Genomic DNA, 12,367 nt, shown 5'->3' on the forward strand with positions numbered 1-12,367 from the left:
GAGGCCACTGGGAGTATCCAAACAAAAAAAAAAAAAAAAAAAAGAAAAAAGAGAAAAAAAATCTTTTCTAAGTAGCTCGTAAATATGTCGGTCAAAGATTTATGTTCGTAAATATACGCGAAGTAATCGATGATCGTTGTTAAAGAGATCACGAACGATCGAATTTACGATCGATACTTCCTATCTACGATTTTAGATAAACGATCGTAGGAATGATTTTAAATAAAAAAAATACAAAAGAAGAAGAAGAAGAAGGTATTCTGAAGAAAAAAAGAAAAAAAGAAAAGGAAAAATGCAGATCATTCGGATGGATCGAAAATTGATTGATCATCGATCGATCGATGATCCTTATCGAAATTTCTTTTATATCTTCTTCTTCTTTTTTTCTTCTTCTTCGTGTAATCATTTTAAACCCATCAACTGTAGTGCATTATTTGAAAAGTAAACGTCGAGTGTATCTTATAATCAAGTTGAAAATATCATTTTCAACGTGGAAATGGCGATTCTTCGTTTTTCGATTATCTACCTTTTATATGAAGACTCTTTCGTCCGGCAGTTCTTATCGTTATGTTACTCCTCGATTAGTGCAAATTCACGAGCGAGGGACTGTGCACGATCGTCGTTACACTGTCGCTGCGTCTCCGATATAATGTAGCTTTTATCTCGTGTAAAGATAGAAGAAGAAGATGAAAGAACGAGAGAGAGAGAGAGAGAGAGAGAGAGATAGTGAGATAGAGAGAAAGAGAAACAGACAGACAAATAGGGGAAAGTACCAACAGTTGAGCTATTTTTCAGGATGTTAACTACTCTACTTGGAAGAAATTTATTAATCGAATTATTTTTGAAGTTTCTTACATTCTTTCTTTCGTTCTTTCTTTTTTGTCTCCTTTTTTGTTCTTTTTTAACAAATTTCGAAAGTGTTCATTAATTAACAATTAACTCGAAATACGTGATACTGGTGATACACTAATTGAGAACGTTCATCCCGATTTCACTTGAATTTTATATCATGCAATTTGAGATTCTATATGTTTATATAAAATGAAAGAGATTAATATTTAAGCTTCGACGATTATGAAAGTGGTCTATTGATAATAATAAATATATTTTAATACATTGAAATGAATTAGTAATCATTCTCGTAATTACCGGTTCATTCGACGGAACGTTTTTATGAAACAAATTTTATTTTATTTTTCATTTAACTCGAAGCGTTCGATTTATTAATGAAACGTCACGTATTTTATTTCCTAACAAGCATACTCGTATAGTATAGTAATTGAATGTCGGTTTCGATAGATTGAAAGATCGAACGTGAAACAATACAAAGCTTTTACTTAACAACAAAATACATATATACATACATGCATAGATACATACATATATATATATATATTTATTTATTGTACATAAATACATACATTCAATCGTGAATTTCTCGAACAGAACGGTTCGATTATCGTCCCGGATAAAAATGAGCTGCGAACTGGGAGGAAGTAATAAGAGAGAGAGAAGTTAAATAACCAATAGAGAAGCAATAATATCCTTTTGCAATGGAGACGGCGTCCCGGTGCTTTAGAAAGTACGTGAAAGTGGTGTAAGACTACGAATTCCGCTACGAATAATTTTCACTTTATCGATTGTGTTCTTTGAAGCTTAGAAATGAGCTTTCCGTTGTTTTCTATTTTTTTTTTCTAATTATTCTTTTTTTTTTTTTTTTTTTTTTAAATCTTTTTTCATATATTTCTTTTTATTTTTCTTCAAATTACCTACAATCGCTCCGACACTGGTTACGCGCAATTAATACCGATTGATTTTTAATCGTATACAAACACGCAATGATTTAAATTATTTCATTGAAAATGTTTGACAAGGTTTTAACAATTCTTTTCTTCTTTTCATTTCGATATTTATTACTATCTACGTATCGCAAGTTTTTCTTTTTTCTCTCTCTTTTTTTTTTTTTTTTTTTTTTTTTGTAAAATATATGTAAGAGAAAAATAAAAATAATTTTCATGATTTATACGAATGTGTTTTTATATTATATGTTAATGAAAAAGAGCTTAACAGTCGGATAATTAGTCGCGAGTAGGCGAATTGAAATAATTAATCGATCGTTATCATAGTTATCGTGCGTGCTCGAATAATTTACGCGTTATTATCGATGCCTCTCCGGTTTCTTCTTTCTTTCGGTATAAACGAACGAAGCACAAGTTCGATCGTTACCGCCGTTGAATTATTGCGTTGAAAGGATAATCGATGCGATGAAAGCATGCCTCGTAAGCGTACGTGTTATCCAGGTTCGATTGCGAGCCAGGAAACTCATTCGCATGAGTTTATTCGAGAAACTTCTCGATATACGATAATTGTTGATTGTTTTTATTATTGTTCCTTGTTATCTCTAAGATTATATCGTGAGAACGTTAAAATTTAATTGGATATTGAAACTTGGTCATTTACTCTCGTCATCCTTATCTTTTTTATTTTCTTTTTTCCTTTCTTCTCTTTTTTATTTATTCTTTATTTTTTTTATTTTTTTTTCATACATTTATCATAAAGAAAATATAGTTGATTTTATTCTTAAATAGATTAACAACGTTAGTTTCGTGTTAATTGATATAAAAAGTATCTTCAACGGGACAATGAAATTTACGAAATTATATTTGAATAAAATTTTTCTACATTCGTCTTTACGTATAGAAAATAATTTTCTAATAGTGATTTCTTTTAAACGAAATACTTTGACATTTTTTATATTGTTTATAAAATTGAAAAGTCATATTGAATTAGATAATTGTGTTAATTATTGGAAAAATATCGTGATTTTAAATAAGAAACGAAATTGCGATAATTATCGAATAAATTGATTATTAATGAAAGTTAATTAATGACATTGCTTCGAATTAATTCTCTATCGAATTGTTGACTAGAAATTTTCGTTAACATTTAGCAAGAGTAGTAAACTAAATTAAATTCATAAATGCACGCCAGGAGGTTTGCTTTCTAACGTCTCGCCCGGCAGCTGTCAAATTTATCAACGCCAATTAGCCCAACCGGACAGGAAAAGCGTGTTAATTATTCTCGATGGCTTGGTATGTAGATATGCAATACTTGAACGCGATCAGCTGACAGGTGTCTTTTATTAATAAAATCATGAAACCGAATTAGAACGTGACAGATGATTTCATTTTAGAATGAAATCTAAATAAGTTATATTCATTGGATATTATTTTGTTTTTTATTTTTTTTATTAAAATTTCTATAACAATAAATTGGATATTGTAATATTACATTTAAATATTTACGAATGTTAGATATTTAATTCGGATACTTACTATACTATTCTTTTTTTATATCGAAATCTTGATACCAAGTATTATAATATTAAATTTGTATATATAAAATTAATTTTGTATATATATGTGTGTATGTATGAAATTAATTGTGTGTGTATATATATATATATATATATAAATATATACAAATTATTAAATATACATATATATATTATAAAGAAAAATATATTTTTTATTAAAATCACGTTCACAATAGAAAATTTTCATTCTCGATAGATAATTAGCAACTGAATATTAATATATAATTTATATATTTTTATAATAGTATTTTTCTCTCTTTCTTTTTCATATGTTTTATGAAGAAAATATTTGTCTCAAACTATATGTAAATATATTCATTACACTATTTCTTTCTTTCTTTTTTTTTTTTTCATTCTTATAATTCAAACAACTGAATTTGTTTAAAAAACAAAGAAGAAAATAATTTAACAATTTTTCTTTTTCTTTTCAGCGGTGGTCGTCCGATATTTAACGAGGCGATACATCGGCGAGTACAGTTCGACCAGTGGTGAGTAATCGATAAATAAGAATTCATTACGACCAAGATATCGATTTGATACAGAAGAAATCTTGAGATTTTGTTTCCGTTATATTCTCGTCGAAGAGAAAAAGAAGTCTTCTTCGTTTCAAAAGCCGGTTAATCCAGTTTTTTTTTGCTTGACATTGATTTTTATCATTTTTGCAATAACAAATGAACTTCGTTCTCCTTATTTATTATCATTATTTTCAATGTTGTACATATCTGTATATGATTTCTAATATATATATATATATATATATATATATTTATTGAAGATAATAATAAAATATCTATATAAGAGTAGATACATATACATACATAGAGGCATATCAATGTATATCTATTGAAATATTTTAATATTATAATAAATAATTAATTAGAATATACACATCTCTAAATAATTATATATAAATAAATATATATAAGTAATAATATAAAAATATATAAAAAAATAAATTTATATATATATATATACATAAATGTATATAGACATATTTAATTATTTAGATATTATATTATTATCTAAAATATTTTCATTCTAAAGGATTTAATGATCATCGCGTAGGACGTTACACAATATGTTCATAAATCTAGTGGCACCGATGCCATGCGAATCCCGTCGAAGTCCAATTAAGCTCAACGACAGAGTTATTACTCGACTCCCGGTGTCAGGTGAAAGTACAATGCACGCGTCAGGCCATTCATGTTTCGTGTGATCTTAAGAGCGTGTCTGCTCGGAAAAATCAGTTGGAACATCGAGACACGGTGTAGACTTTACGTAACACTTCATATATATCTATACATACTTAGATACCCACACACACACACACACACGCACAAATATACATATATATACCTTAAGTTTATAAAAATAGAAAAAAATAAAGAAAGGAAGGAAGGAAGGAAGGAAGAAATAAACTGAAATGTCAAGATAATAAATCCATATATTATATCGAAATTATTATAAAATAAAAATATAGAACAATATGTGTCAGTGATTACGAAACGTCATTTAACGTCATTCTCAATTGTTTCTCAAAATTTCTATTGTCTTTTTAAATATAAAGAATGATTTTTTTATAACTTAGATCATTATTACGACTATCATTATTATTATTATTATTATTATTATTATTATTATTATTATTATTATTATTATTATCGTCGTCGTCGTCGTTGTTGTTGTTGTTGTTATCGTCGTCGTCGCAAGAGTAGAGTCACGTGCGTAGAGTTAACAGGAAGCTTAATAAATCTTGATTGAGAATAATGAATATTTTCTTTGAATCGATAATAACAACGAAATTAACGACTCGAGACATATCTACCGACGTTTGACGATTTTTATCGGACGCCTAACCGGCTCCCACCACACTTCTCTTTTATTAATGCTAATTTCTCTTGTAGTACTTATACAAATGCCGCTTTCTAGCTTGCGTACGCGACTTTAATAACTCGATATTATATCGAATATAGATATATATGTATTTATATATGCACGATGAATGTATATATATATATATATATATATGCGTAAGGTGTTATATATGTGTGTACATATAATATGTATATAAGTTCTCCGTTCGGTTTTATGATTTCCATTTATAAGATAAGTCCAAGAGATTATCATTCTCGGTCTTCCTTGGTTGGTTTAACGGAAACGTTTAACCGACATAAACGAATATTTTTTCCACGAAAATCAGGGCTCGATATTTCCATCTTTCCTTAATAATATTCTTTATTTATCGAAAGAGACATGACATTAATTATCATCGATATTTATATTATCTACTCTGCTTTCTTCGTTCGAAAAAGAAAAAGAATTTTCGAATTTCGAATACAATTTCGATTCCTTTTAGTTCGCTCTCTTCTTCGTTATCGTATCGATCTTGGATCCATATGGATCCTTACGAACGTACGTGTTGAAAATATAAAGAAAAAGGAAAAAAAAAGGAAGAGAGAGAAAAACAAACAAACAAACAAATATTTTTACAAAGGGTGTTACAAAACTCGAATACTTGAAGTTTACCAATTTGGAGAATCTCGAAAGAAGAAGAAGAAGAAGAAGAAGAAGAAGGAAAAAAAACTTCCTTCTTTTTTCTTGCTGCTTGCTATCGAATTTCTTGGAATGAACATGCTCCAAGCTGCCATATAAATGTGATTATCTCTCGGTTACGTGCAAACAGTTTCAATTTCTTTAAGGCAAACAACACTTAAGATCGGTATCCTGTATGTGTTATTGTTATTTTTATTAATATTAATATTATTATTATTATTATTATTATATTATTGTTGAGTAAGAGACAAAATTGGTAAGAAAGAATTTCTCGGTACGACTTCCGTAAAATTCTGACTACTCGATGTATACATTTATTTATTTATTTATTTATTTATTTATTTATTTATTTATTTATATAAAATACGCGATAATTAATTAAACAATTAAATTTACTTTCTTTTTTCTTTAAAGACGGATAAGATTATTAAATTGTTAATATAAAATTTATTAACATGTCGGTTATCAATAATATTAATAATATTTATATATATATATATTATATATGTATATGTATGTATGTATGGATATAAAAGAAACAAAGTATGAGATCGAGATAAGCTCGAATCGAATTAACTCGAAATTGCGATATAGGAAGTATCGATGTAAAACATAATAATCGTTGAAATTGATTAATGAAAGGACAATGCTCGAATGAGATTTCATTCGAGAATATTTATTCGTTTAATACTCGACGATCGGTATTCGATAAGAAACGATAATTATCGTCGGTAAGAAATAAAGAACGTTTCATTCCTCTCGAGTAAGTTCTCTTTTTAATTTCATTTTCGTAGCCATGTTTTTTTTTTTATGGCTCATGGTATTTCATTTCTTCCTTGTTCCTTTTTCTTCTTCTTCTTTTCCTTCTTTTTCCTTTTCGACGGTACAATAGTCTATTTAACAAATCTCTTTTGTTAATCCTGCTATTATCCTTTACTTTAGAAAAAGAGAATGAAAGAGAAAGAAAGAGAAAGAGAGAGAGAGAGAGAGACAGAGAGAGAGATATTGCTCAACCTTTTATTTCATTCATCAGAGATCTTTCTTTTCATTGTGTATGTGTTTTCTATTTTTACTTCTTCTTCTTCTTCTTCTTCTTTTTTTTTTTTTAAATTAATTTTACAAAGCGTGAGAAAATCAAGAAATGCATACTCGAATTCACGTATTCTGTTCGATTCGTGACGACTGAGTTTTATCGACGATGACCGATGCGTATGTAACTATAGTACTTACTTATATAGATATATATATATGCGTGTTCATGTGTGTTCGTGTTTATATATATACGTGCATATACGAAGGAAAATCGGTCGTGCAACGAATTACGATTTACGATTGCGACGAGTTCGTATCGTGTGTATTTCATTCGCGTGTGTTGGTATCTTTCTCCTGGTTCGATCGAATAACGGATATATCGTCGAGTTCGCGTTCGAGGGATCGACGTTACTCGAGAGATCCTTAGATCGAATAAAATTTTTGTCTTTTGATTTATTTCTAGAATTAAACTTTGTAATTCTCTGTCAGAAAAAAATTGATCATTTTTATCATCATTCCATTAAATAATGTTAGATATTTTCGAATCGTTTTTTTTTTTTTTTCATAATTAAAATTAAAGATGAATAACATTTATATCGTACATGATAAAAAACAAATATATATATATATATATAATATATACAAATATATACATATAAAGAAGAAAGAAGATTAATTATAAATAACATTGAGATACGATAAAAAAGAATTTATATCACGATATATGTCGATTAGATTTTTTAGTAATTAAAAATTCAAGAAGAAAAAAGAATAAAATAACAATAAAAATTCAAATAACAAAAACTAAATAAAAGAAATAAAAAAGTATGTAGATTTGTGATTAACAATATAAATGCGTGAAGAATAAAATGAATCATCCGTCTTCGTTCCTTCCCCTATTCGAAGATAAAATGCATAAGTATTTACTTCTAATTATAGTACCATACTGTCGTTTTTAAAATAGACAGAAACGATACTACATCTCCGATTATGGCACACCTGCTTTACGTAGTAGTGGCGCCGAAGATTTTCCAAAGCGGATATAGGTACTACATAGGTACCAACTTCGAACGTTCGTAACTTACATGCAAACACACGTTCACAGGCGTGCATGGCAATTATTATGCCGAGGGTATATTCCATATGAATTATGAGAGAAAGAGAGAGAGAAAGAGAGAGAGAGAGAGAGAGAGAGATCTGCATTCTCAAGCAGAATCCTCCCCCCATAAGCCTCTATTTCATATCGAACGTTTAAATCTTAGGTCTACCTCTCCTCAAGCCTCGTTTCGCCAACGTTTCTGTCTTTCTCAAGATATTTCTGTAAGCGCTCGAAGGGCCTCAGCCCTTTTACGTATGTACATATATACGTTTTATATATGTAGTATATATATATATATATAGTTTTGTATATATATACATATAGATACATATCTTTACTCGAGCCTTACGATATCGAAACCTTATTTCTACTCTCTTCATAGAGATCCACCTAACGTGATTCTACGTGCTACAAACCGTGAAATCATTCCTCGATACTTCGATCTTGAACCTTATTAATGTTTTAACCCCTTAAGGGTTTTAACGTCGTCATCCTTTATGAATTATATTTCGAAGAAAATTTTATTAGATTTATGTCGAACGTATATAACGCTGAGGATTAATCGTATCGTATCGTTTTGAAAGAGAAAGAGAGAGAGAGAGAGAGAGAGAGAGAGAGAGAGAGAGAGAGAGAGAGAGAGAGAGAGAGTTGAAAGTTATTTTTATTTTTAAAACAATTACAAATTTAGATATAATACAATAATTTTATTAATAATTAAATATTCATATAATTCTTATCGTTAAAATAAACAAAAAAAAAAGATATGAAAGATAAAAGATAAAATTGAATTAATTGAAAATCGAAAACAATGAGATAAATAAAAACATCTTATATAAATATATATACACATATGATATAGATATTGTTTAAGATTTAATATAAATTATTAATGTTAATATTCGTATAAATCATTTCCAATGAGTAGTTAACTTTACTTAGTTTCTATCTCTTATTTATTTATATAAACAGATATACATACTTATATATATATATATAAGGAATTCAATCGAATTCGAAATCGAAATCGTTAATTGGATTCAATTCGTTATATCTTAAAGAACATTTAATGTTGTAAAATCGTCGGGGCTCGAGTTGGAACGTGTCGCCGGCCATTTTTAAGAGTATCATTTTCTCTGGTATTATATCGTAAAAGCGGCAGGCTTCGAATCGATCCTCGAGGCGGTCTTGTACCTGCTTACCCGACGAAAGTGGTATATATATATATATATATATATATATATATATATATATATTTATATATCTCTATATATGCATATGTGTACGTTTGTACGTATGCAAGCCTTGGCTTACATACATCGCGCCGTCCCTCTTTAACGAGTAGCATTAATTAATTTCCTGAGAAAAGTATGGATAATCGCGATCGGACGTAAACCAGGAAGCGGATAATCTCGCACGTTTCGCCGATCGAGGGGATAATCGCTTAATCGTCCCTCAAACTCGCTCTTTCTCTCTCTCTCTCTCTCTCTCTCTCTCTCTTTCTTTTATTATTACATATATATACACAAATACGTATACGTAACATATGTAGAAACGTATATATATATATATATATATATATATATATATATATATATGTATGTATGTATGTATGTGTATGTATGTATGAGAAAACGACCGACGCCTTCGGCGACGCGACGTCGCGTTCGTATTTTTCTCTTCTTTATTATTTTTCTGTTTTCTTTTTTCTTTCTTTTCTCTTTTTCCTCGTTTCTGCTTTTTGTTATAAATATACGAATATATAGATCGTAGAAAAGAAAAATCGATACGCGGAAGGCGTGACTTTGCATTCGAGGTTCCAATAAGAAAGGATGGTATATGGGTTTAACTTTTTACGTTCCCTCGTTTTTTCCTTTCTCCCTTTTTTCTTGATTTTTCTTTCCGAGTTTTTTCTTCATTGTTATTTTTTTTTTTTTTCTTTTCTTAATCACAGATATTGATTTCTGATCTAACATCCGATCGATTTAATTCACTTCTTTTCGTTTCTTTTTCTTTTGTGATAATAATAAACCCGTATGAAATATTGAACTAATTTTTCATAAATTTTTATTCGTAATTATATATATATTATATATATATTTTTCATTTATTTATTTTTAATTATATATATATTTTTATTAGAAATTATATACATATATATAATATATAATTTCTAATTTATTCATAAATTTTTAATCAAAGATGCTACAAAAAAAGATGCAAAAAAGAAAGAAGAAGATATCTTAACTTATCTCGTCAGTTCAGTTCAAGGACGACAAATCATTTATTTAGAAACGATCCAACCGTAAGATCCATTCTTTTTTCTTTTTTCTTTCCTCCTTTCTTTCTTTCCTTCCTTCTTTATGTATAACCTAATCTCTCGATCGTTGTTATAATCAATTTTTATTTTGCCTATCTCGATTAATAGTCGAACGATCGAGCCGAAAGATAGCAGCGAGCTTTCTCGCACGGTATATAAATTCTTCTTGGATCGTGAGTGGTATAACGAAGGTGCATCGCTAATACGTGCCGTTTGATTTATTCGACGTTCGCCATTGCCAATCGTGAGTCTCCACGATAAGTACGGCTTCTCTACGATCGGACGTCGAAACAATCGATAGAGACATCAAATTGGCCGACATTACGCGTAGAAAGCAACCGCGTCTGCTTGTCCCTCTCTAAATCTAAGAAATTTATTTTCTTCTACGATAGGAGAGAGAGAGAGAGAGAGAGAGAGAGAAGGAGTATAGAAAGAAAGAGACAAAAATATAAAGAGAGAACGTTGAATAAACGTGCGTAAACATCTCTCTTTCTCTCTCTCTCTCTCTCTCTCTCTCTCTCTTTCTTTTTCTCTCTCTTTCTCGATAATTCGAATGAAGAGAGAGAGAGAGAGAGAGAAAGAGAGGTAGATAGAAATAGACAAAAAATATAAAGAGAGAATGTTAAATAAACTCGTGCGAGCATCTCTCTCTCTTTCTTTCTCTTTTGATAATTCAACGAGTATAAACTAATCGACTCTCTTCATCTTTCATGACCGAGATACTAGTCTAGTACTCGATTATTTCGATCTCGATTAACAATGCGAATATCTCTCTCTCTCTCTCTCCCTTTCTTTATCTCTATCTCTTTCGGTGACTTTTTGTCTCTTTTTGTATCTCTTTTTTTTTCTTCTTCTCTGTCTCTCTCTCTCTCTCTCTCTCTCTCTCTCTCTCTCTGTCTGTCTCTCTCTATCTCTCTTTCTTTTTCTCACTCTTTTTCTGTCTTACTGCACGGAATAATTCTAGGCAATGATTTAGAAAGCGAATCTCTAGGTACACCACGTCTACAATTCTACATTGTGTCGATAAGCTACTCGACAGATAGGATGGGAACGTTTTGTCTCGTGTGACTCCATGAATCTCTATACTGAATAAAATAAGAGAGGGGGAGGATCGTGCAAATCGTGATCATTCGATAGATCACGTCTACAAATGAAAATATATAGATAGATGGATAGATCGATAGATAGATAGATACATAGATAGATAGATAGATAGATGGATGAATTTCTATTTAATGATTATTATTATTATTATTATTATTATTATTATTATTATTATTATTATTATTTACATTTAAAAGTATTTTCGTAATCTAAAATTTTCCATAAAAAAGAAAAAAAGAGAACAAAGAAAGAAAAAAAAACTACTATATATATCCAAGTATACCTAATTGATTTAAAGATGTATACGTATGTTCGTGCATTAATACGAGTATCACTATCATATAAGATCACGTGATAAAACGGAAATTCATAGTCGGAATTGCATAGTTCGAGATATTACGTTCGAAAGATGATATATAGTTCTAAATTTATCGTTTAGAAAGATTATATATTTACATACATAAGTATCATGTATCTATATGATTTCGATGGATTCGTTCAGCTTGTAATCTCTATCTTTAAAATCACCTGATAAAACGGAAATTCGAATTTCATCGTTCGAGATCTTACGGTCGATAGATGGATAGTTCTAATTTATAGTTTTGAAAGATTAAATTCAAAGGAAACACATTTACATTGTATCTATGTATGTATGAATTTATTTATCCATGTATTTATTTATGTATGTATGTACGTGCAAATCGACCAATATCGAATCTATAAAACGATCATCGTACGGATGGTACGATCGTTCATCGTTCAGGAAAGATCGCTCAGTCTTCATTTCCGTATCCGCCGGCCAAAAAATGAATACTATATAATGTATAAGCTGCCTATTCTCTCTCTCTCTCTCTCTCTCTCTCTCTCTCTCTCTCTCTCTCTCTCT

The 12,367-nt window shown here is 29.5% G+C and overlaps 1 protein-coding gene across 1 annotated transcript in view; it reads left to right on the forward strand.

The window, feature by feature from the left end:
- Positions 1-12,367, forward strand: part of LOC122627713 (ras-related and estrogen-regulated growth inhibitor-like) — a 73,848-nt gene that overhangs the window by 9,262 nt on the left and 52,219 nt on the right. The window contains exon 2 of the mRNA XM_043809082.1: positions 3,808-3,864. Within this exon, the coding sequence (XP_043665017.1) occupies positions 3,808-3,864 (57 nt within the window). The remainder of the gene's footprint in view (positions 1-3,807; positions 3,865-12,367) is intronic.

The sequence above is a fragment of the Vespula pensylvanica genome, chromosome 3 (genome assembly GCF_014466175.1).
Source record: "Vespula pensylvanica isolate Volc-1 chromosome 3, ASM1446617v1, whole genome shotgun sequence".
Taxonomy (NCBI): domain Eukaryota; kingdom Metazoa; phylum Arthropoda; class Insecta; order Hymenoptera; family Vespidae; genus Vespula; species Vespula pensylvanica.